The 22,385-nt window shown below is 42.6% G+C and overlaps 1 protein-coding gene across 3 annotated transcripts; it reads left to right on the forward strand.

Moving 5' to 3' along the window:
• The first annotated feature begins 16,922 nt into the window (after positions 1-16,922).
• On the forward strand, positions 16,923-20,395 carry LOC147444675 (2-oxoglutarate (2OG) and Fe(II)-dependent oxygenase superfamily protein). 3 transcript variants are annotated; one of them, XM_086527209.1, is made up of 9 exons: positions 16,923-17,061; positions 17,197-17,323; positions 17,626-17,754; positions 17,913-18,070; positions 18,920-19,022; positions 19,162-19,257; positions 19,405-19,470; positions 19,562-19,681; positions 19,768-20,395. In XM_086527209.1, exons 2-9 carry the CDS (start codon positions 17,198-17,200, stop codon positions 19,849-19,851), a joined length of 882 nt encoding a protein of 293 aa, XP_086383335.1. In that variant the 5' UTR covers positions 16,923-17,061; position 17,197; the 3' UTR covers positions 19,852-20,395. The 3 variants fall into 3 exon arrangements, with proteins under 3 accessions (XP_086383335.1, XP_086383334.1, XP_086383336.1); XM_086527208.1 differs by having other exon boundaries at positions 16,928-17,066; XM_086527210.1 differs by lacking the exon at positions 16,923-17,061 and adding an exon at positions 17,452-17,527 and having other exon boundaries at positions 17,207-17,323.
• Positions 20,396-22,385: the final 1,990 nt, after the last annotated feature.

The following is a 22,385-nucleotide window of genomic DNA, read 5'->3' on the forward strand; positions in this document are numbered from 1 at the left end:
AATCCATGGGAAAACCCCGCCTCAGTGTTACTAACATTGTGGTAAAGATGGCAAATGGTACCATAGCCAAACCTATGGGGATGCTCAAGGATCTTAAGATCAAAGTTCTAGGACACAAGGTACGACATACGTTCATTGTAATGGATTTCTCTAAACACCTTATGTCATATGAGATGATTTTAGGACGACCATTCATGAGGGAAGCACAAATGGTTCACGATTGGTCTAAAAATCATGTCTATTTGCAATTCCAAGACTCTGTCCTTAGAGTGGATTTGGTGACTGGTAAGGTACACCCCTTAGGGAGTAAAACCATTATTGATCATCGCTCTGACACCACAATTCACTCGGCCCCACTACAATATTGTTACACTTGTAAGAAGGATACAAACATTGGCCAAGATTCTCCTTATATGGATATCCTACCTGGGATGACTGAATCGGACAATGTGGATTGGGTCCACCTAGCATCAACCATAGACACTTGGGGAAATAGGGGGACGACCTGGGTAACACCTGAGGGGGATGAAATGCCTATACCCTTAAATATGCTACAAGCAATGCATATCGCTTCCGACAAGACTCATCCTAAGGTAACGAAGAAAACATACAAGTGGGTCCCTAAAGCTTCTTTAGTGACCATAGCTAGTGCTAAAAAACAGAAGCCTTGTAAAAAACGTACCACTCGCTCCAAGAAAAGTAAGAAAATGTTGCGATGGATCCCTAAACGACTATTGGAAGCCCAAGGCTACTATCAAGGAAATGATCAAATCTGGGTGCCAAAACGTAGATTGTGCTCTTACCTATCACCAGACCCAAGTGAGCCCAATCCCGTAGCTCCAAAACGAATCAATGATCGTGGAAAGAAAACAATCACAGAATGCTACACACCCGCTCCCGAGCTAGTTTGGGTACCAAAGAAAGAACGATTTGTTCCACCTAGCTCAGGAAGGGGGGAGTCCCATGAAGCTTCTAGCTCCTCATGTAATACATCCATAGAGATAAAAGCTTCTACACAGCCTCCATCTATAGTAGTGGACCTCCATGAAGCTACAAAGGAATCCACACCTCCTAGTGTTCAAGAATCACCTGATGAACCACTTCAAGTTCAATCCTGGGAGAGTACCTTACCACCCTTGCAACTTGACGAGGCACCTAGGGTAATAGAAAACTACTGGCAAAAATCCTCACCTATTACCAACTGGAACAATTGGTTTCAAAGGGTGACAAGCTCATTTCAAACGGTATGATCTACCCAAGGAAGGGGGGAGTGTTTGCTGACATCCATCATTCACTTGCTTCCCTCTCAACCTTTTTCCCTGACCTCTCAATCACCGATCTTAGGGAATGTACATATAAAGCTTTATACTCACAAAAAATAAATAAATAAAAATAAAGAGCAAGAGCAATTAGCAAACGAGTATGCACATTAAAAGTCAAGACATTGACTCAGACCTACACATGTCACATCTGTTACAGTGAAACAGAAACCTATGCCAGAAAACACCTTTGATCCTCATCACTTGAGTGATGGAGGGTAGGTACGATTAGTACGATAGGAGTGTTTCTGTTTTAGAGTTGAGAGATTAGCAAAGTTCTCTTTTCCCACTGATGTGCCTCCTAGAGGTATTGTTTGTGTTTCATAGTGTGTACAGGAGCGTGTTGCTATTGATAGGATTTGGACCTTCATGGAACCTTTCTCTCGTTCACAATTCAAATCAAGCGCGACCATCAACACAAACAGGTGTTTCTTGTCCATTAGCATTGCCCTTATCTTTTTGCATCCATGTTTGTCTGCTTTGATTGTGATTGGTAGCATAATATTCAGCGCATTGGCTTAGTATCAAACATTTAATTCAATGTAATGTTTTGTCATAATCACTTGTCTAGGTTTAAAAATCAAGCAGTCCGACTAAGCTAGTTTGACCAAGCTAGGTATTAGAGATCTTCTCTTAATACCATGGGGAATGCCTTCCTAATAAGCAATGGTTACTTAGGTTCTTAATCCGATTTAGGCAGCATTGTATGAAATGTACTAGGGCTTTCTAGTGGGCTGGACCCTATTGACCTTTAGCTTAAGTATTATAAAGGGAGTTTACTAATGTGATGAGCCTGGGGAGGGTAACAGTGTTATATGACCCCCCAAAGTTACAAAATTTAAATGCTGAAAATGAACAAGCAAAAAATCAAAGTGCCACAATGTAAAATTTTAAGCTGGAAGAGAAATCCCTGCTTAAATTGGTACTTCACTCACATGTATTGCCTATGGTACTAGAGCCCTTGAGGTTCCCAGTGTGGGCGCTTTTCCTTGAAAAGCAAAAAACCCAAGGCATACAAAATAAGCACACACATCATAATTGAATCAATGTGAAAAGACTTTGGGGGGTCAAAGAAAAAGTAATCAGTCAGGCGATGATTTCATGAGAAATTCCTTTTATGGTAGCTTAACTACAAGGTTTTCTAGATATAGCCTCTAGTCAGCCCTCGAACATGAATACTTGGCTCTCGCGATTAAACAACTTAATTGACCACAGAAAATTAAGAAGCTTACCCATGGTATTAATATTCGATCTCTAGTGCTTTTCGACCGTCAAATTAGCGACCCCAGACTTGTTTTATTTTCTACCTTTACATCTGTTTATGCATTTGATTACATTGCAATTTAATGTTCATTGCTAACAAATTGTTTGAAATTCTTTTACCAATCAATTTGTCTACCTAAAACTGCATATGCTTTTTAAGAGAATGCAATTACTGTGCCAATGTTGTTTGATTTTGCAGTGACTGAAGAAGGCTAAGGACATTCATCTCAAATGCTCTTCCACCTCGACGAACCAGCTTCAACTCAATAGCTTCCGAGGACGGAATCTACATCAGGAAGGGGGGCAATGTTAACCCTCGTGGCTCACGGACACCCTATCACCGACGACGGACGTGTATTATGTATTTGGTAGAGTCAGGTACCGGGCTTGTCGGACCAATAGGGAAAGGTAGAGTGATCGCCGATGAGAGGCGCACTCTAACACGAACATGCTAGGGTTAGTTGGCTAAGCATGGGCGCCCAAGTGTGAATAGGGTGAGCTCCTATAAAAGCCAACTAAACCTAATTTTTACTCTTTCTCTCATTTGTGCAATTGAAGAGTGCTCTTGCTCCATCTCCATCTTCTTCTTCTTCACCTCCTTGTGTGTGTGTGTGTGTAAGAGAGAGAGAGAGAGAGAGAGAGAGAGAGAGAGAGAGAGAGAGAGAGAGAGAGGGAGAGTGTGTGTGCGATCGAGCATTACGAAGGCACGACGGCGGCGAAGCGGTTGAGCGCGGCACGACTGCAGCTTCTTCTTCATCACGGCGAGGAATCCACCACGAAGGCGAGCGTAGAGCGGTGAGTGACACACCCTTTGTTTTCTTGAGCTTGCTAGTTTAGGCTTGTTGTGTGCTTGGAGCCGTTTGTGGCTCGCATACGGTGTATTGGCAAGTCCCTTGCTTCGACAGTGCGGCAAGGAGTGCACACGGACAGAGATCCTAGAATGATCGGTAACTTTTGGAAGGGTCTCTTTGAGAACCTAGGCACAAGGTTAAATTTCTCCTTGGTCTATCACCCACAAACAGATGGCCAAAGTGAATTAGCTAACCTTATGATTCTATATCTACTAAAAGCCTATGTTACGAAAGTAGATCAACGCTCACAATGGGAGAAGTACCTACCCCTTATAGAATATGCGTACAATAATATTATACATACTTCTACAAGAAAGGCACCTTTCGATGTCATAGAGGGAAGATCTAAAAGTCCCTTGCTACTTAAAGTACATGAGAATATCTTCGCCTGCTCATGAGTATAGCCGAGATCTACAAGAATCTTTTCAAAAGATTAAAGAGGCTATATTATCCATCTCATAGCAAAGGCAAAAGGCTGCTGCAAGCACCGAAGAGCCTTAGCCTTTAGGGAAAATGATTGTGTCTTGCTAAAGTTCCCCAGGGCTCATCTGAGACAAATTATGGGCAAGAATCCTACGGGCCACCATAAGTATTATGCTAAGCTAGCAAAAAGAAACTATGCCCTTTTCAAATTCTTAAGCCAATAAACAAGATGGCTTACGAATTAAAGTTTCCCAATCATTGACTCATACACAATGCTTTTCGTGTGAGCCTACTTAAGCCTTATAAAGGAGAGCCACTGAGAGAAGCAATAATTGAGGACCCTCCAGAGATCGAGGATCAAGAAGAGGTGCTCCAACCCGAATCTATCCTTTGGCATGAAGACAAGGTACTAAGACATGGTAAGATTATCCAACGATATCTTGTTAAATTCAAGATTTATCCTTTTGAAGATGCTATATGGATGCAAGGAACATAGCTTAAGGATAATATGAACCTTGTCAATGCTTACAATGATACAATAGAGTAAGCAAATGTAAATGCCTTTTGAATAAGCAATGTTTTTGTCTTATAAGACTTTCTCTCCTTCTTTGCATACAAATTCAAGAAGTATGCATCCTTAGAATCATGTTTGTGGCGACGATGTCTCCCAAACACCAAGTAGAAATTGTCACTCTACTTTGGAAGTATGATATGGACTAAAGAGCAGACATGCTTGCGGAAGCTAAGTCTCTCAAGCACCAAATGGATTAGTCATCCATTATGGAATGATGTCGTAGGGTAGAAACTTATCCTTTTACACGCTAACAAACCATGGACTAATCACTAGGCTTTATCTTCTCTACCTCATAGTTGAGGACGATTATGATTTCAAGAGAGAGGTAATTGTTGGAATTAGGGTTGCAGAGAAACACACACAGCTTAGAGAAGACGAAGGAAGCTCAAGGCACACAATAGAGAGTGTGTTACTTAGTGTGCAATGGAAAGATAGGTAGCCCTAGAGTGATGGGCGTATATACAAAGCACGGGGGAAAAAACCTCCTAAAGAGGGAAAAAATGCCCCGGCAGTCCTAGTGTGTTCACACACATCACTACCACATGTATATGGTAACAAATCCCCCCTGGAGTGATGGGGTGAACGAGAGCTGACACATGAGTAAAGGGAAGTGCCATGCCCTGAGGATAGGATCAGTCCACGAAGGGGAGTAAGCCCAAAGCTTTGCGGAAAGCTTCAAGCTTCTCACGAGACAATGCCTTTGTGAAAAGATCTGCAAGGTTGTCCTGTGTTGGCACATAAGCCAAGCTGATCTCTCCTGCTGAGTGCCTCTCCCTGACATAGTGGTAATGCACCTGAATGTGCTTTGTGCGAGCATGAAAAACTGGGTTCCTCGCAACTGCCAATGCGCTCTGACTGTCAGTGTAGATAGTGTTGGCAGTGTCCTGTTCAACACCCAAATCAGCCATAAGGCGTCTGAGCCATACACACTCAACCGTAGCTGTGAAGACTGCCCTGTACTTAGCCTCACAACTCGAAGTGGCCACAGTAGGTTGCTTCTTGCTCAACCATGATATACATGAACTGCCAAGCATGAAACAAAAACCACTTGTGGACACTCGCGTGTCAAAACAACCAGCCCAATCTGAGTCCGAAAAAGCATGTAAGTCTGGCGGCAATGATCCCCCCTTGGGATAAAACAAGCCAAGATGTAAAGTGCCACTAAGGTAGCGGAAAATCCTCTTGACAGCCTGCCAATGCTTAGACCCTGGGCTATGCATAAATCTACTGACCTGTGAGACTACAAACTGAATATCCGGCCTCATGTTGCATACATAAATGAGGCAGCCAACAACAGTTTGATAAAGAGTGACATCAGTAGGATCCCTAGCATCATGTAGACTCAACTTCAAACCTGTTTCCATGGGAGTGGCAATAGGTTTGCAATCCTCAAGTCCAAACTTACATAGCAATGTCTCTATGTAACTTTTCTGACACAAGGCAATACCGCCATCACACTGCTTAAACTGTATACCCAAGTAATGATGCAACAGCCCCAAATCTTTCATCTTGAAAGTAGCATTCAAATCAGCCTTAAATTCAGCAATATGTCTCTCATTTGGTCCAATGATCAGCAAATCATCAACATAAAGAACCACAATGAGAAGTACATCATCCTCACGCTTTACATACAATGTGCTTTCTGTTGGACTGTTACGAAAGCCTCGTTTCACCAAATGAGTGTCAGCTTTCTCATACCAAGCACGAGGAGATTGCTTCAACCCATACAAAGCCTTCTTACATATGCACACTTTGTCCTCTTGTCCTTTTATGACAAAACCGCGAGGCTGCGTTACATAAACTTCCTCAAATATGTCACCATTCAAGAAAGTAGTAACAATGTCTGATTGATGTACATCCCAACCAAAATGAGCTGCCAATGCACATAGAAAACACACAGTATTCATATGACAAGTGGGAGCAAAAGTCTCTTCATAATCAATGCCTTTTTGTTGTGCATAACCCTTTGCAACAAGTCGAGCCTTATGGCAATCGATCTCACCATCCGGCTTGCGTTTTAACTTGTAAACCCACTTTGTACCACTGGCCTTTTTGCTAGGAGGCAAATCACATAAAGTCCGTGTGTCATTTAGTGCATCATATTCAGATTGCATGGCAGCCATCAAATTTTTTGAATTCTGTGCTTCATCAAAAGACAGAGGCTCCTCAACATCATGTAAGCTAGACACAGCCAAAGCATAACAATCTGATGCATAAGATGCATGGTGAGAGCCTAAATGAGTATGACTAGACAAAGGTGCATCCAATTTACTGTCACGCAAAGTGTGCACCAGCCATTTTGGCATACCTCTAGCCTGCTCATTTTCAGCCCTTTCCTCATCAAGTACATCATGTACATCTACATCAATAATAGGCTGATCTAAAACATTTTCAGAAACGCCCATAGGCTGTACATTTGCCTCATTCGAACTTACATTCGTATTTCCACCACTGAAAAGAGGCAACAAAGTGTCATAAATGTCCTGTGAGCTTACATTATTGTCTCTAGTACATGACAGCAAGGGCTGAACAAAATCTTCCACAAACACTACATCCCGAGAAACCTGAATACGTTTTGTTTGCGGATGATACAACTTGTAACCTTTGCTTTCAGCACTATAACCAACAGAAATACATTTGACAGCCTTATCATCCAATTTTCTGCGTTGCACTTGTGGCACCAAAGCATATGCCAAACATCCAAAAACACGCATGTGCTCAATAGAAGGCTTTCTATCATGCCATGCTTCATATGGAGTAATAGACTGCAAAGCTTTCGTAGGACACCTGTTTAGCACATAAGTGGCACACATGATGGCCTCAAGCCAAAAAGAATGTGGTAAAGCTTGACTTTTGGCCATACATCGTGCCATTTCCGTCAATGACCTGTTTTTCCTCTCAGCAACACCATTTTGCTGAGGCGTATAAGGCACTGCACATTGGTGTTTTATCCCACGACTAGCCAGAAATGCATTAAATTCATGAGACATATACTCCCCCCCTCAATCGGAACGGAGGGTGCCCATAGCACATTTCGAGACATTTTCAGCCATAGCCAGAAATTGTTTGAAGCACATAAAAACTTCGGACTTCTCTTTAAGCGGAAATACCCATGCATGCCTGGAGTAATCATCAATGAAAGTTACGAAGTACAGGTAATTTCCCAAGGACGGAGTTTGCATGGGCCCACAAACATCACTATGCACAAGCTGCAACCTGCATGTGGCCCGAACTGAACCATCCTTTGGAAATTTAGAACGCTGCATCTTACCCAAAATACAGCCTTCACAAACATGTTTGACAGGTGCTTCAAGAGGCGGCAAAGAAGCAACCATATCAGATTTCTGTAAACGCAGCAAACTGGCAAAATTTAGATGACCAAAACGTGCATGCCAAAGTTTTGCATCTGAAATAGCCCTTGAATCTGCAACAACATTTGCAAAATTTTGTCCACACTTGTCATACAAAGTGAGCTTATACAGCCCACGGCACAAAAGCCCAGATGCAACAATTTCATCACCAAAACTGAGATCATGAACTGTACATCTGTCATCCACAAATTTGACTACAAGTCCAAGTCTAGCAAGTGTGGATACAGACAAGAGATTCTTCTTGATCCTAGGTACATAAAGTGCATCAACAAGTGTGAAGGAACTGCCATTAGCAGCAGTGAGCACAATCTTTCCAACTCCCTTAATTGGATAAGAGGCGTTGTTGGCACAAGTGACTAAATTCCCATGAGGGACAGACTCGAGAGAGGTAAACAATTCACGATGTGAGGTAATGTGCTTTGTAGCACCACTGTCGAAATACCACACATGTGAATCTGCAGCAACTGACAAGCATGCATCATGGACAGCAGGATTGTAAGTGCACTGTGCGCTAAAATTCCATTCTGCATCAACATCAACAACACAGTCTCCTTTCACAGAAGACTCAACAATGGCTGCATTTGTAGTGGAACCAGCATTTGTAGTGGAACCAGCCTCTTCTTCTTAGCCTCTTTGGCCTTCAACTTAGGACACGACTTGATCAAGTGATCATTGGATTTACAATAATGGCAACACATCTTCTTTTTGCCCTTATCACCATAATTGCCATATGAAGTACTGCCAGCAGAAGCATTAGGAATAGAATTTTTGCCACTCGTAGCAGAACCATAAGAAGTGGCTGCATTACTGTTACCACCCTTTCTTTGAGAAGCAATAAAAGCCTCTTCAACTGCACGCTGCCTGGTCCTGTTTTTTCTAGAAAGCGACTCTTGCAACAGCAATGTGCATAATGCATCAAACTTGACAACTTCAAGATTTCCTTGGGTCATCAATCTCCAAGTACTAGCAAATGTCTGGTAGGAATCTGGTAAGGCATCAAGAATAGTCTGCACAAGGGAACTGTCTGAAATGACTTCACCTGCAAAAATAAGCTGCTCATTGATATCCTTGACACTAGCAAGGAAAGTGTCCATATCATCTTCCTCATGCATAATCTTCGACTCCAGCTCTTCACTCAGCAAAGCAATTTTAGCCTCATTGCGGCTTGCATAAAGACCTTCTAAAATATCCCAAGCCTGTTTTGCAGATTTTGCTGAACGGATGTGAGGAACAATGGTGCGCTTCACAGACAACGCAATCAATGCATGAGCCTGCGCATCCTTAACATCCCAACGAGCTTGTTCTGCCGCAGGCAAAACAACTCTAACAGCTGCAATCCTTGCATCAAGACCTGCAACATCCTCAACATCGCCTACATCCTCAGAACCAGGACGTACATCAATGCCCTGCACAATGTTCCAGACACCCTTTGACACAAGAACATGTTGCATCATATAAGCCCACATAGGGTAGTTGTCCCCATCCAACCTGTCCTCAACAGCAAACATCTTGAACACATCTGTGTTGTTGTTGTCAGCCATGGTAAATGCTGCACCTAATGTGAAAACTGCCCGAAAATAGGAGAAACGGAGCGGGAACAACCTGTGCTATATAGCACAAACCGTAGAAGACTATAAGGCACCTGTTATGCAGAAAACGGCACTGACAAAAATTCTGCACAAAATGACGAAATAGCCTGTGCAGTACTGCCTGTAGTGGAAACGGAGGCCGAAATGAGCCCAAATCAAAATTCTGAGCAGACCAAGATCTTTGAGCTATCCCAAAATATTTGTCGACCTACGAACGCTCGCAAAAGCTCACTGAAATCGGAGAAAGTGAGCAGGCGTGTATTGGAGCAGCTGGCGACTAAGCCCGAGAGGACACAACCTGCTCTGATACCAATTGTTGGAATTAGGGTTGCAGAGAAACACACACAGCTTGGAGAAGACGAAGGAAGCTCAAGGCACACAATAGATAGTGTGTTACTTAGTGTGCAATGGAAAGATAGGTAGCCCTAGAGTGATGGGCGTATATACAATGCACGGGGAAAAAACCTCCTAAAGAGGGAAAAAATGCCCCGACGGTCCTAGTGTGTTCACACACATCACTACCACATGTATATGGTAACAGTAGTGTTATAGAATCTATTATCTAGCTACATCAAATGATTTTCTCATACTAAACTAATCATTTAATATGGGAAGATAAAAGGGAGCAAGAGTTAGAATATTAATATGTGCTGTTAGATTTATTCTCAACATGGGACCGAGAGCAGAGATAAAGCTTATCTCAAAAAGGATCCAAATGGAGAGAGGTATACCAAAGAGCAATGTGCACTTAATGGAGCTTTAATAGACCTTGGGTTAAGCTTCATTAAAGCCTCCAAAGGTTAGTGTTAAAAGCCTTTAGGCTTAGGAACAAAGGGGTGACTATTGCCTATTGTAGGTATTTTAAACCTTTGTAAAAGTGGACTATGGTCACCAAGTGGATGCAAGTGGCCAAATGGACACTCCCACTTGCATGAGGCGAGCCCTCATCGTAGGGGATGAGAGAGAACACACACACACACACACACACACTACAAGATCTCCCCTTTTTCACCTAAGGCAGGTCCAATAAGAATTTAGCTTTATTTAAACAATTATCTCAGCTCTCTCTAAAGGGGAAAGAAGGACACTTGTCACAAGGCTACACCTTGCTTCTTATCTCTCATTGGCTAAGCCTTGACATGGACCAATAGGATGCAAGCATGAGTAATTTCATGAGGTGGGGGCGACCAAAGCAAGAGGAGGATCTCATTTTTGGCATACTCAACCACACACACTCACACTTTCACATGTGTTGAGCAAGAACTCCATCTCCTTCTCCAAGCTTGAGAAGTAGAGAGCCTACACCAACACCTCTTGGCTATGGAATGCAAATCTAAGCAAGAGTCAAGCTTCAATGGCATGCTCATCTTCTCTACCATCTTCATAACTATGATAAGCTAAGCTCTAAGATTAATCTATGGTAAGGAGAATACTTCTTTCTCGTATGCTATATGTCCTTTCTCTTCATTCCCTCACTCCCTGCCAACTCTCTCCACCTTTGAAAGTGTTTGAGGTCTTGGGATTGAGGCCGGGACAAGTTTATGCTATTGCAAGTAAGTTTAATTACTGTTTTGGGCATAATATTGGTGTATGAAGCTTTCTATCTTCATGGCATCAACAAGGTTTCAAGGAACACAAAGAATGTATTGTACCAAGTCTCTCTTTATGGGAAAACATAGGATACAAAATCCCTTTGGAGGGGGGACCGACTCCAAGTAAATCCAGTCCTCAACTGTTGTCAATTTCTCTACTTCTCTCTCTTTTACAAGTATTGTTCATGCCAAGTTAACTAGGTGTCATGTTTATATTGCTATCTTCTATCTTCATTAAGAATTATCTTAATGAAATGCTCAATATTGTCATTTTTAATCATCTACAATCAATGTTATTAACTTAATTCCGTTACACACACACACACACACACACACACACACACACACACACACACACACACACACACAATGCTTGTGTTCGATTTTTTTTTCCAAAAAACTTGGCAAACCTACATATGAGTAATTTTAGAGGTAAATTGACTAAATTCGGAGGTTTTTATATGAAATTACACTAAATTTCTCTTAATTTATGTAGGTTTTCTCACCTTCAAATTAAAAAATTTAGAGCTAAATCTAAAAATTTGTAGGTGGGATAACCCTAAACCAAGGTTTTTTTGGGAGCACTACTTGAGAGAGCACAAAGAAGAGGAAGATTTAACCCGTAGAAATCATTCCAAGGGACATCAAATATTCTATTCGATGAGTTTTGAACTTAAGCCCCATTATGTGTGTGTGTGTGTGTGTGTGTGTGTGTGTGTGTGTGTGTGTGTGTGAGAGAGAGAGAGAGAGAGAGAGAGTATAGAAAATGAGAAGAGAAGTTTTTAACGTCCTAGGAACAATTCCAAGAGACCTCAAGGATCAATTCGACACTTGTTGAACTCAAGTGTTGAGAGAGAAAGAGAGATCAGAGAGAAGAACAACAAAAGAAATGATTGGACAACTCATTCACTCTTTAAACTCTAGAGTAAGTATGTTTTAATTGCACTCAAACATTACTAGTTGGTAGGTACTGTCATAATATCTAATATCTAACCAACCTAAATGATTTTCTAATATCTAACCAACCCAAAGATCTAATAAATGGGAACAAGGGTTACGATATAGACATGTGCTTATAGATCTATCTCAACACGGGGTCAATGGTAAAGAGGCCCAAATGAGAGAGTGGTATATCAAAGAGCAGGGCTAACCAATGGACCATAAACACCTTAGGGTTAGTTTCATTGAAGACCTCCAATAGTTAGTGTTAAAAGTCCTTCGACCTTAGGTAAGCTAGGGCTGTGCTTGAGGCGGGAACCCAGCCCAAGCTTGAGGTGCTAGTCATGCTTGATGAATGAGATGCTTGAGGTGTTTGATGATTGGGATGCTTCAGGTGCTTGTCATGCTTGAGATGCTAGGGATGTACTTGAGGTGAGAATCCAGCCCAAGCTTGAGGGGCTTAAGGGCCAAGCTTGTGGTGAGAACTAGGCCCAAGGTTGAGGGGCTTGAGGTGGCACAAAAGTCAAACTAGATCCCTACAAGGAGGGGGCGAGCCATGCAAGAAGGGGGGGTGGTTGCTTGACCACTCTCTCTCCCAAAAAGGGCACCCCTGCCCAAGAGGCAAGTAGGACACATGTCAAGCCTCTAGCTAGGTTACCCTCATGGTGTGCCTGAAGCTTATTGATTGGCCACCCAAGGAGTCCAATGATAATTTAGGAGATTTAATTAATTGTCTTTGCATGTATCAAGTCCTGTCTCTCAAAGGGGAAAGGGGGACACTTGTCCCAAGGCTACCCTTGTTGCTTGGTATGACTCTTGCTTGTGATTGGCTAGGCCTAGAAGGGTCCAATGAGCTTCAAGCATGAGCTACAAGGGGGGATTGGTCGACCAAAGCAAGTAGGGGGCTTGCTTAGGGAGTATACTCTCCCCCCCCAACACACACACATACTCTCATTGTGTGTTGTGCAAAGTGCAAGAGCTCGCTCTCCTTCTCCAAGCAAGTAGAGAGGTTGAGAGCCTACACCAACACTCTTGGCTATGGAATGCAAATCCAACCAAGAGCAATGCTTCAATGCTTAAGCTTGCCATCTTCTCCATCTTCATTACTATGCTAGCAAGAAGAGTGATGATTAGTAAGGAACTAATTCTTTCTCCTATGAAATGTTTTCTCTTCCTCTTCCCTACCCTCATTCCCTGCTAGCTCTCTCCACCTTCGAAGGTGTTTGAGGTCTTGGGATAGTTAATGCTTTCCACAAAGTTTATGTTATGCTCGTGATGCATGAAACTTTCCATCTTCATTGCATCATCTAGGTCACAAGGAACACAAAGATTGTATTGTAACAAGTATCTCTTGATGGGAGAAATCATAATACAAATGCCTATTGGAGGGGGGACCGACTCCACATAAATCCAGTCCTCAGCTGTTGTCATGTTCTCTAAATTTTCTCTTGCAAAAGTATTGTTCATGCCAAGTTGACTAAATGCTATGTTTATGTTGCTAACTTCAATTATGTTCACCTGCTATGCTCACAAAGTAATTTCTCAAAAGTACTCTCTCTAATTTCCGCTACTCTCAAGTTAATAGGCCAATTCCATTACAGGCACCGCCTTCGACGGTGGCATCTCTCTCTCTCTCTCTCTCTCTCTCTCTCTCTCTCTCTCTCTCTCTCTCTCTATGTTTCATTGTTCGTTGTTTTGCCTAGTGTGGCCTGAACCTAGTTGAGCGTAGGAGAAAGAGACACGTGGGAGAGGGGGCTGTCGAAATCCCTTCCCCCTTCATATATAATATAGACGACGCATTTTTGCTCAAAGTGTAAATTGGAGTCAACCTTTACTTAGTTGGCATATTGGGTCGAATTAGCTTCAGAAGCACCCTTAATCCCTAGGATTTGACCTCAGCACGTAGACACTAAAAAGACAAGCTTAACCACTAGGCTATTCGCCTTGGCTGCCCTTAGGGCTCCCTTAAGCACTAAAAAAAACAAATTACCCCCCCCCCCCCCCTCCTCCAAACTAATTAATTAATGGTTTGCAAAAAACTCGTTTTGGCTATCTACTGGGTCGATTCGACATTTCATTAGTTAATTTGTTTACAAGATTCTCCTACACATTAGCGACGAAGCACGATCTCTCAGCTGCATCCGATGCACACGCGCGTACGCGTATCCGAACCAGGAGTATGCAAGCACCCTCTGCCAATGCCTTGCAGGCAAGACTACTGCGCGCCTGCCCTACAACTCCACCCCTGCTCTCTCCACTTCCCGTCCAGCGCTATCAAGAAGCGCAGCACCGAGCGGGTACCCCTCTTCACCACAGTCTGTGCGTGCGCAGCGGGACCGAACGGACGAGAGCCGCAGGATGTGTCTTTGTGTGTGTGTCGATCGGCCTCCGTCCTCCTTCTGTGGACATGCCCACTGGGCCTGCGAGAAAGCTCCTACAGTGCCTGCTAGCACCAACTTCCCTAGCCTCACGCTTGCCTCGTGCGAACCAGCCGGCACAGCTTTATGCTGCCCTATTAACCATCGACCTCGCATAGAACAACTGGAGAAGCTCCGTAGCCTCAATGGCTTTTGCGCACGCAAAGAATCTCCTGGGCGCACACTCTCTCTCTCTCTCTCTCTCTCTTTGTGCGCCTTCGTCGCCACACCTGGCAACTCTTCTCTCTCTCTCTCTCTACACGTGTCTTATCCTCCTATTTTCTTATCCAAGCTTTTAGACAAGCATCTTCACAGATTCTACTTAATTCTTTGCTTCGAAAAATTAGGGACACATACTAGTTTAACTTTTTTATGGTGAAACTATTAGCACTCCTTTCTTATATGTAAAAAGAGTTGTGTTACCTTTAATTTGTATGTTCTATGGGCTTCCATAGGCAGGCCTTGTGATTTCATCACTTGTTTGCCGAGGTCTCACCTCTGCTATATCTCACACGGGCAAGGGAGGAGATGGGATCTACAGTAGGATGGTTAAGCACCGTAGATCTTGGGCAAAGTAAACTCAAGAAAAATGTAAACTGGGTACCCGAATTTCCTTCGCCACCCTTGCCCCCCCTCACACCTCTGAGGATCCCCAACTTGGAGAATGAGAGCCATGTGTTCTTACCACATTGCCCGCGCATGCTGTTCGTGAAATGTGAGGGTCTTCTTCCAACTTTGACGTGAAAACATATCACAATAGGGGGAAGTAAATTCGGGGGAAGTTTACTTTTGCACCCAAGTTTACTTCTATGACAAAATCTAGGACACCCGGGGCTCTAGATTCATGGGAGCCTTTGATCCCATCTCCCACGGCCATGTGAGATATAGCTGAGGGAAGGTAAATGTTCCTCTAAGTGTGTAGGCTCTGGAGGAGCTGAGTCTCACCTCCGCTATATTTCACACGAGCATGGGAGGAGATTGGATCTACGGTGGGATGATTAAACACTATAGATCTTGGGCAAAGTAAACTCGAGAATAATGTAAACTTGGGTACCCGAGTTTACTTCACCACCCTCACACCTAAGAGGATTGAACCCCCAATCTAGAGGATGAGACCTAACCACATTGCTCGCGCACATTGTTCGTGAAATATGGGGGTCTTCTTGGAGCTTTGACGTGCAAACATATCACAAACAAGGGAGTGTCAATTCGGGAGAAGTTTTGTACTTGAGTTTACGTCCGGCTTAATGTTGGGGCTCTAGATTCATGAGAGCCTTTGATCCCATCCCGTGTGAGATATAGCTGAGGGAAGGCAAATTTTCGTTTAAGGGCGTAGGCTATAGGCTATCCTCATCTAAAAATGCCACGGACGTGGAGTCGAGGGATCTACGACGGTGCGCATGATCGACGGACGGGGGGGGGGACTTTGGGTCATCGAATCAATGCAACAGGGGGGGCATATTTTTATACCTATGGAGTTATGATGCATTCAACAATGTGCAGTAGGTGGATTGGATAGAGCGTGGGAGTGTTGACCGGACCTCGAGGCGCATTCGCTTCGACGATGGGAATCCTAAATTTTTTATTACATGAAGATGGGATCAACGTTGGATAGGGCTTGGGAGTGTTGACCAGACCTCGAGGCGCATTCGCTTCGACGATGGAAATCCTAAATTTTTAAGGAAAATTACCAAAATACCCCTCTAATTTGCAGAAATTCCCAAAACATTCCCAATATTTTGTCACAAATTCCCAAAATGCCCTTCAATTTCCAAAATTCTCAAAGTACCCTTGGTCTTGTGATAATTTCTTGAAAACGAAAAAATTTGTAGCTTTTCATAAGAAGATTGATTGTCTATCAATACAAGATGCTAAAACTAGAATTTGGGTATGTTAAGTAGGCTTTGAGTATGTTAAGTAGGCTTTGAAGATGAATTTCTTCGGACTTTATTGCCCTTTTTGCAAGGTAATTTGTGACAAATTACATGCTAAGCACTCAAAAAACGGATCTAAATTGTCAAAAAGGAATAAAGATTAGAAAATCTTGAACAGGCCAACCAAAATAGATGTAAGGGTATTTTGCTAATTTTTAAAATTTGAGGGGTATTTTGAGAATTTCCACAAATTAAAGGGGTATTTTGATAATTTTCCCAATTTTTTATTACACGAAGATGGAATCAACGGCAGATTAAATTTTGGGCGTGGCATGGATAGGCTATGGGGGAGCTTAGTCCTGACTCCTCCTGAGTCTCTCTCGTGGAAGATTCAAGAGTCCCTGTCGAGCACTCTACTCTCGGTCTCTCGTTCATTGTACACTTTGATGACGGGTAGGTGTAGGACCAGAATTCAGATCTCTCTTCAATTTTAAAAGAGCTTATTCGTATCTCGACCAGTGACTAGTCTTTCTCGCCCTTCCTCTCCCGACAGAATCTGAGCAGTACGCAGATTTCCTTCAATCTGTTGGATTGGACCCAGTGACCATATCGTCGTTGCGAACTTCCGATTCTGTAACGCTACAGTCTCTTCTGCTTCGAAGTTGGAACGCCATTCCGTCGTCTTTTCATTGCCACGGCCCACCCTTTGATGCCATATCCAAGATCCTTCATCAAAGAGTTCTCTCGCTGTAGCGTTTTTTGAGATCTTTCTGGAGCGGCCGTCCATCCCCATTGCGACTTTAAGGGCTTCTTGCCATATTCAACGTTACTGTTTGAAGCTGAAGATCGGTGAGGTAGTCTCTTTTCTCAAAGGAAGCTCATCACGCATATCACTAGATAGTAGCTCTCTTTGTTGCTCTAGTCGATAGAGCTTTTAAGCTACGCGCTTTTGTTTACCCCACCTCTGTGCGTTGGCTTGAGCAGAATGAAGAGTAAGGCCAAGGAGAAATGGATCTTCAACTGTTACAAGCTTTCCATGCCTTTAGTTCTTCTTCTCTGTTTGGCATTCTTTCTTGCAGGCTTCTATGGTTCTACTACACTTGTAACTCAGGTTTTCTTCTCTCTGTAGCGTGGTCTTTCTCCATTACATTTAATTTGCAAGTGTTAAACACTCCATTCGAAGCATCAGATCAAGGCAGTGGCGTTGACATATGCTCATTTTGTGTTGATTTTTCCCAGCTTTACTCATTGAACGATTTAAGCACAAATCCTTTTATCTGAAAAGTCTTGGCAGTGTGTACAGATGGTCCTGCAGGTGTCCATTTTATGGTGTTAGGACCCGGGCTTGGTGGGATTTAAAAAGTTTTTATGGTTCAGTTTAATTTTGGTTGAATATCTGTCCTTCTGGTGCAGAATATGCTCCCTCAAAATAGCATTGGTGGAGTGGGAGGTAGAAGATCCCTTGAAATAATTGAAGAGGAAGATAGTATTTTTGAGCATGGAGAGACTGGGGACGACGATCTCAGTGAGATGCGTTTTCAGGTACCCAGTTGAAAAACAAGCAAGCCTTTTGTTCTTTGGTCTATATTGTGTGCGCGTATCTAAAAATAACTACGTACATACACGGGTATGTATGTGTCGATTGCATCAGAATATATTATTAGCTTGTTTGCAGAGATGTGACCATTTGTTATTATCAGGTACTGAGCTGGCATCCGCGGGCACTTCTTTTTCCCAATTTTGCCAGCAAGGAGAAATGTGAAGCTATCATCAAACTGGCAAAGTCAAGGCTGGCTCCATCCTCGCTGGCTCTACGTAAAGGGGAGACAGCAGAGAACACTAAGGACACTAGGACCAGGTGATAGTTTTCATTTTGTGACTGTTTTCTCTGAAAACTGTCAGTGTGTTTATAGAATTGGCAAAGTGGTTGTTGTGCCGATGATGGACTTTGTGTGATGGTGTACTTGGGTGTCAGTATGCAGATCGGATCATTTAGAGTTTGAATAAACTATGGGGGTTTTGCCATTATCACTTTTGGCTGAAGTCCTCGTAAATCTACTGGCAGTTAGAGACGCTACATTATGGTTACGCCTTTTTTTTCTGATTTTTAGGTCAGCTGCCTTGGGATCAGCTCTGATCTAGGAGGATAGTGACATAACAATGTTCTTGCACTGTTTCATAATCTGGAGGCAATTAAATGGTCGCCTCTTGTGAGACCGGAGGCTGTCTTGAAATGCTGGCACATGAACCTGATATGCAGGAGTTATCTCTGTGCACACACGTTTTTTGGGATGCTCTGATAATATTGTGGAATAAGAGTAGCGTGCTTGCTGCAGAGGATCCATAAACTGCTGTATTGGTCAATTAAAAATGTCTGCAAGCACAACAAGAACCTGCTTGTCAGCAGCTGTACTGGCATGCATTAGATAGTTAAACAATTTGTCATTGACCCAGAAAGCACGCTGTATCGGCAAGCAATTGTCATTTAAAATTGTTTGCAAGCACAACAAGAACCTGCTTGTGAATAGCTGTACTGGTATATGCATTAGTTAGTGTAAAAAATTTGTCAGTGTGACAAGAGCCTCCTTGTTGAGGAGAGTTGTGAAGTAACCATGGAAATACTGAAGGTATTTGGCATGCTTGAGGGCAGTAGCAAGGGATGATAAGGCCCAAGGTTTAGATTAACACAATTGGTTTAATTTGGCAGTTCAGGTACGTTTCTTACGTCAAAGCAAGACAAAAGTGGCTCCCTTGGTTGGGTAGAGCAGAAGATGGCAAGAGCTACGATGGCGCCAGTCTCTCATGGTGAGGTATGGCTGAGTTGGGGTTCATCCTCTTCTCAATTCAATCCTCTTCAACTGGCATTTGATTGTGTTGTGCTATCGATGTCACTTTGTTGTAGTGCTGACCTTCAAGTAAAGCATGTTACTACTGTCTTGTTCCTTGCAGGCATTTAATGTTCTGCGGTACGAAATAGGTCAGAAGTACAATAGCCATTACGACTTTTTTAATCCTGCTGAATATGGTCCTCAGAAAAGCCAAAGAGTCAGTTATTTTTACTGTCTTAAATGTGTCTATTTCTCATTAGCACACATTATATGCATGCGTGCGTGTGTGTGTGTGGGGAAGTTCATCTATTACTGGATTCAGTAATTACTTGCTAGTTGAACAGCTGATTTTGGATGTTTGCAGATGGCATCTTTTCTTCTCTATCTCTCTGATGTTGAGGAGGGTGGGGAAACCATGTTCCCTTTTGAAGTACGCTGGTTGATATGCTTCTACATATGTTTGTATGAAAAGCTAAATGTGAGTTGTTCACCTTTATACAGAGATTGTGTGTCTTTTGCAGGGCTATCACAATATGAACGGAAAGTATGACTACAAACAATGTATCGGCTTGAAAGTGAAACCTAGGCAAGGGGATGCTCTGCTTTTCTACTCGATGTTTCACAATGGAACATTTGATAAGGTGAGATAGTCTGCTTCTATGTTGTTTTGGGGTGGGGTTTAGGAAGCTTCTATGCTGACGTGAGTTGGACTGCATATGTAAAGCAGACATCATTACATGGTAGCTGCCCTGTCATCAAAGGTGAGAAGTGGGTTGCAACCAAATGGATAAGGGATCAAGATAGTTGGTGATTACTCGCGTGTTTTGCCTCTATACTGCAAACGGTGATTCCATGTTGAGCTGTGCCAGGCATGCATTGCATGGTTAACTACATTTTACCGTATTAGTTTTCTGGACTAATGAACATGCTGACCGTTAAACCTGTAATCCAAACCCCAAATGGAGCAAGGAGCTTTTCAGCTTATGGTCGACCTGCAGGGGATGGTAAGCAAAAGCAACTTATGAGCTAGTCTCATCTGTAAAGAGTTTGTACTTGTGGACGTGCCAATTGCAATCTTGGAGAGAGCTGGTCACTGGACTTTTTGCATAGGATGGTGCCACATATATCCTTGAAGAGAATTCATGAGAACAAATACCAACATCTTGGATGAGCAAATTGTGTCTCTTGTAGCGAGTATATTCGTTGATTTAATCACCAACAACGTTTATTTGCCCATTCCTTTGTATATTTAGTTGAACTTGATAAAGGCCTAAGGTAAGGTCTGAGTCTTCCAGGGAATGCAAAATGGTGGTGTTGCTTTTGCTACATTTATAAAATGTGATCCTTCAAAGGCTTCCTTTTATTGTAATGAGGTGGGAATGACTACGCAATTTTTTTGCATTACAGAAAGAGATTGCTATGTAAGTGGTTAGTTTGGTGGATAGTTTGTAGTGGAAGCTAATGAGTAAAGAGGGTTGCTAAAAGATTAAGGTAATGCCCCCTGTTAGACACTCAAAAAGACGGCGGGAGAGTTTTTGACCCCCTAATCAATGCCTCTCTAGGTTTCCATCAAAACTATGAAATAGCATTGAGTTTGCCATGTTGCCCTATTCAACTAGCATAATTCAATGGTCCAAAATTTCTTGCAAAATAGATGGACAATTGTCCCAAGAGTTCAATGCTTTATTGAGGCCTAATATAGGCCAAAAACCAAGGTGAAGCCTTACAAAGTTGAAAGGAAGTCACATGTAGCCCTCAAATGAAGGGATCGATTTACTCACTGTAAAAAGGCATAAAAAACACTTGTACACCTCTCTTTCTCCTCTAGGGCAGGTTTCTACACGTTGTAAAGAAAGCCAATGCGATCAATCACCTCTTATTTGTAGGAAATGTGTAAAAAGGGGGATGTGGGTTTGGGTTGGTGAGCGTCTTTGGCAGATTTGTTGTTGTTTGACCCTGGGGTATGTATGCTCTTTATGTGAAACTATCATGAATTACACATACCACACGAAGTTTAGAATAGTCCGTTGTCTCATGTACCATGTTTGTGTACTTAGGACTATACTTCCTGGGGATTTATGGGGATGGTGACATTGAGACCACTAGGTCGTGCACCATGGAATGACGAGAATTGGTTGAGGTTGTGGATGCATCCATTGATGTCACAGTGGATGATGATAACAAGGTGCGAGCATGCTCGATGTTCTATCACTAGTATATAAAAGGTTGGCATCGTAGCTAGACAAAAATGTTTGTAACTCCAAAGGCAAGCTAAGATGGACCTTTATCTATTGTCAAGACATGAGAGGCATGTAGGTTTGACTTCAAAAGTAGACATGACAATTCAATATCTAAGCAAACTAGGAAAGAAAATTGAAAATTGAGTTGTAAGCTTAAAGGAGATTGTCAGTAGTTAAGGTGGGGAATACTACCATTCGTTACTGGTTTTGGCTTCTCAACCCACGGGTTGTGGGTTCAAATTACCCGTTGGGTCCCCTCTAGAGGGACACCTTGTGCTCACATGGTGTTCACGTTGCTACTACTCTTGTCCTTGTACACTTGAGTGCATCGTCCTCCTTGGATGGGTCGCCTAGAGTTCTCTCCGTTGTTCCCAGCACCCTGGCCATGGTGATGCCTATGCATGGGTCTTGCCCGATGGTATGCGGCCCTTGCCCAACCGTGTTTCATGGCTAATTTTTGGAAGGGATAAGCACCTCCCCCTGTGGGCCCCCTCTTGTGTTGTTTTTAAAAAAAGAATTTGGAAGGTGTTTTGGACAACAATGCAGAAGACCTTGCTTCAATGCTCTCGAAAGTAGTATGCCTTGATTGATTACATTGCCATGAATGCTCACTCAAGGTCTTCTACAGGCCTCCACTCTGCCCCATGCATGAGAGAGAGAGAGAGAGAGAGAGAGAGAGAGAGAGAGAGAGAGAGAGAGACTGCATGCAGATTGCCAGTGATAATCAGACTATGCTATTCATTTTAAATAAAGTAGAATCTTTGTTGATTCTAAATTGTTTTAGGGAAATTACCAAAATACCCTTGAAAATTTGTTTTCAAAATTTGTTTTTAGAGATGTTTTGAGAGAATTAAGGGTATTTTTGCAAAATTGAGGTGCATTTTGGGAAATTTTGGCCAAATACAAGGAGTACATTGGCAATTTTGGAAATTCAAAGGGTTTTTTGGGAATTTCCACAAATTACAGGGGTATTTTGGTAAATTTTCTTTGTTTTAAAATTTTTAAAAACTGTGCTATCTACTCAGAATGTACACTGAAATTGTTGATACAAAGAACACGAGTTGTATCAACATGACTATATGTCAGCACATTGATTGAATTTACA

The sequence above is a fragment of the Adiantum capillus-veneris genome, chromosome 13 (genome assembly GCF_014529385.1).
Source record: "Adiantum capillus-veneris isolate H3 chromosome 13, ASM1452938v2, whole genome shotgun sequence".
Lineage (NCBI taxonomy): Eukaryota > Viridiplantae > Streptophyta > Polypodiopsida > Polypodiales > Pteridaceae > Adiantum > Adiantum capillus-veneris.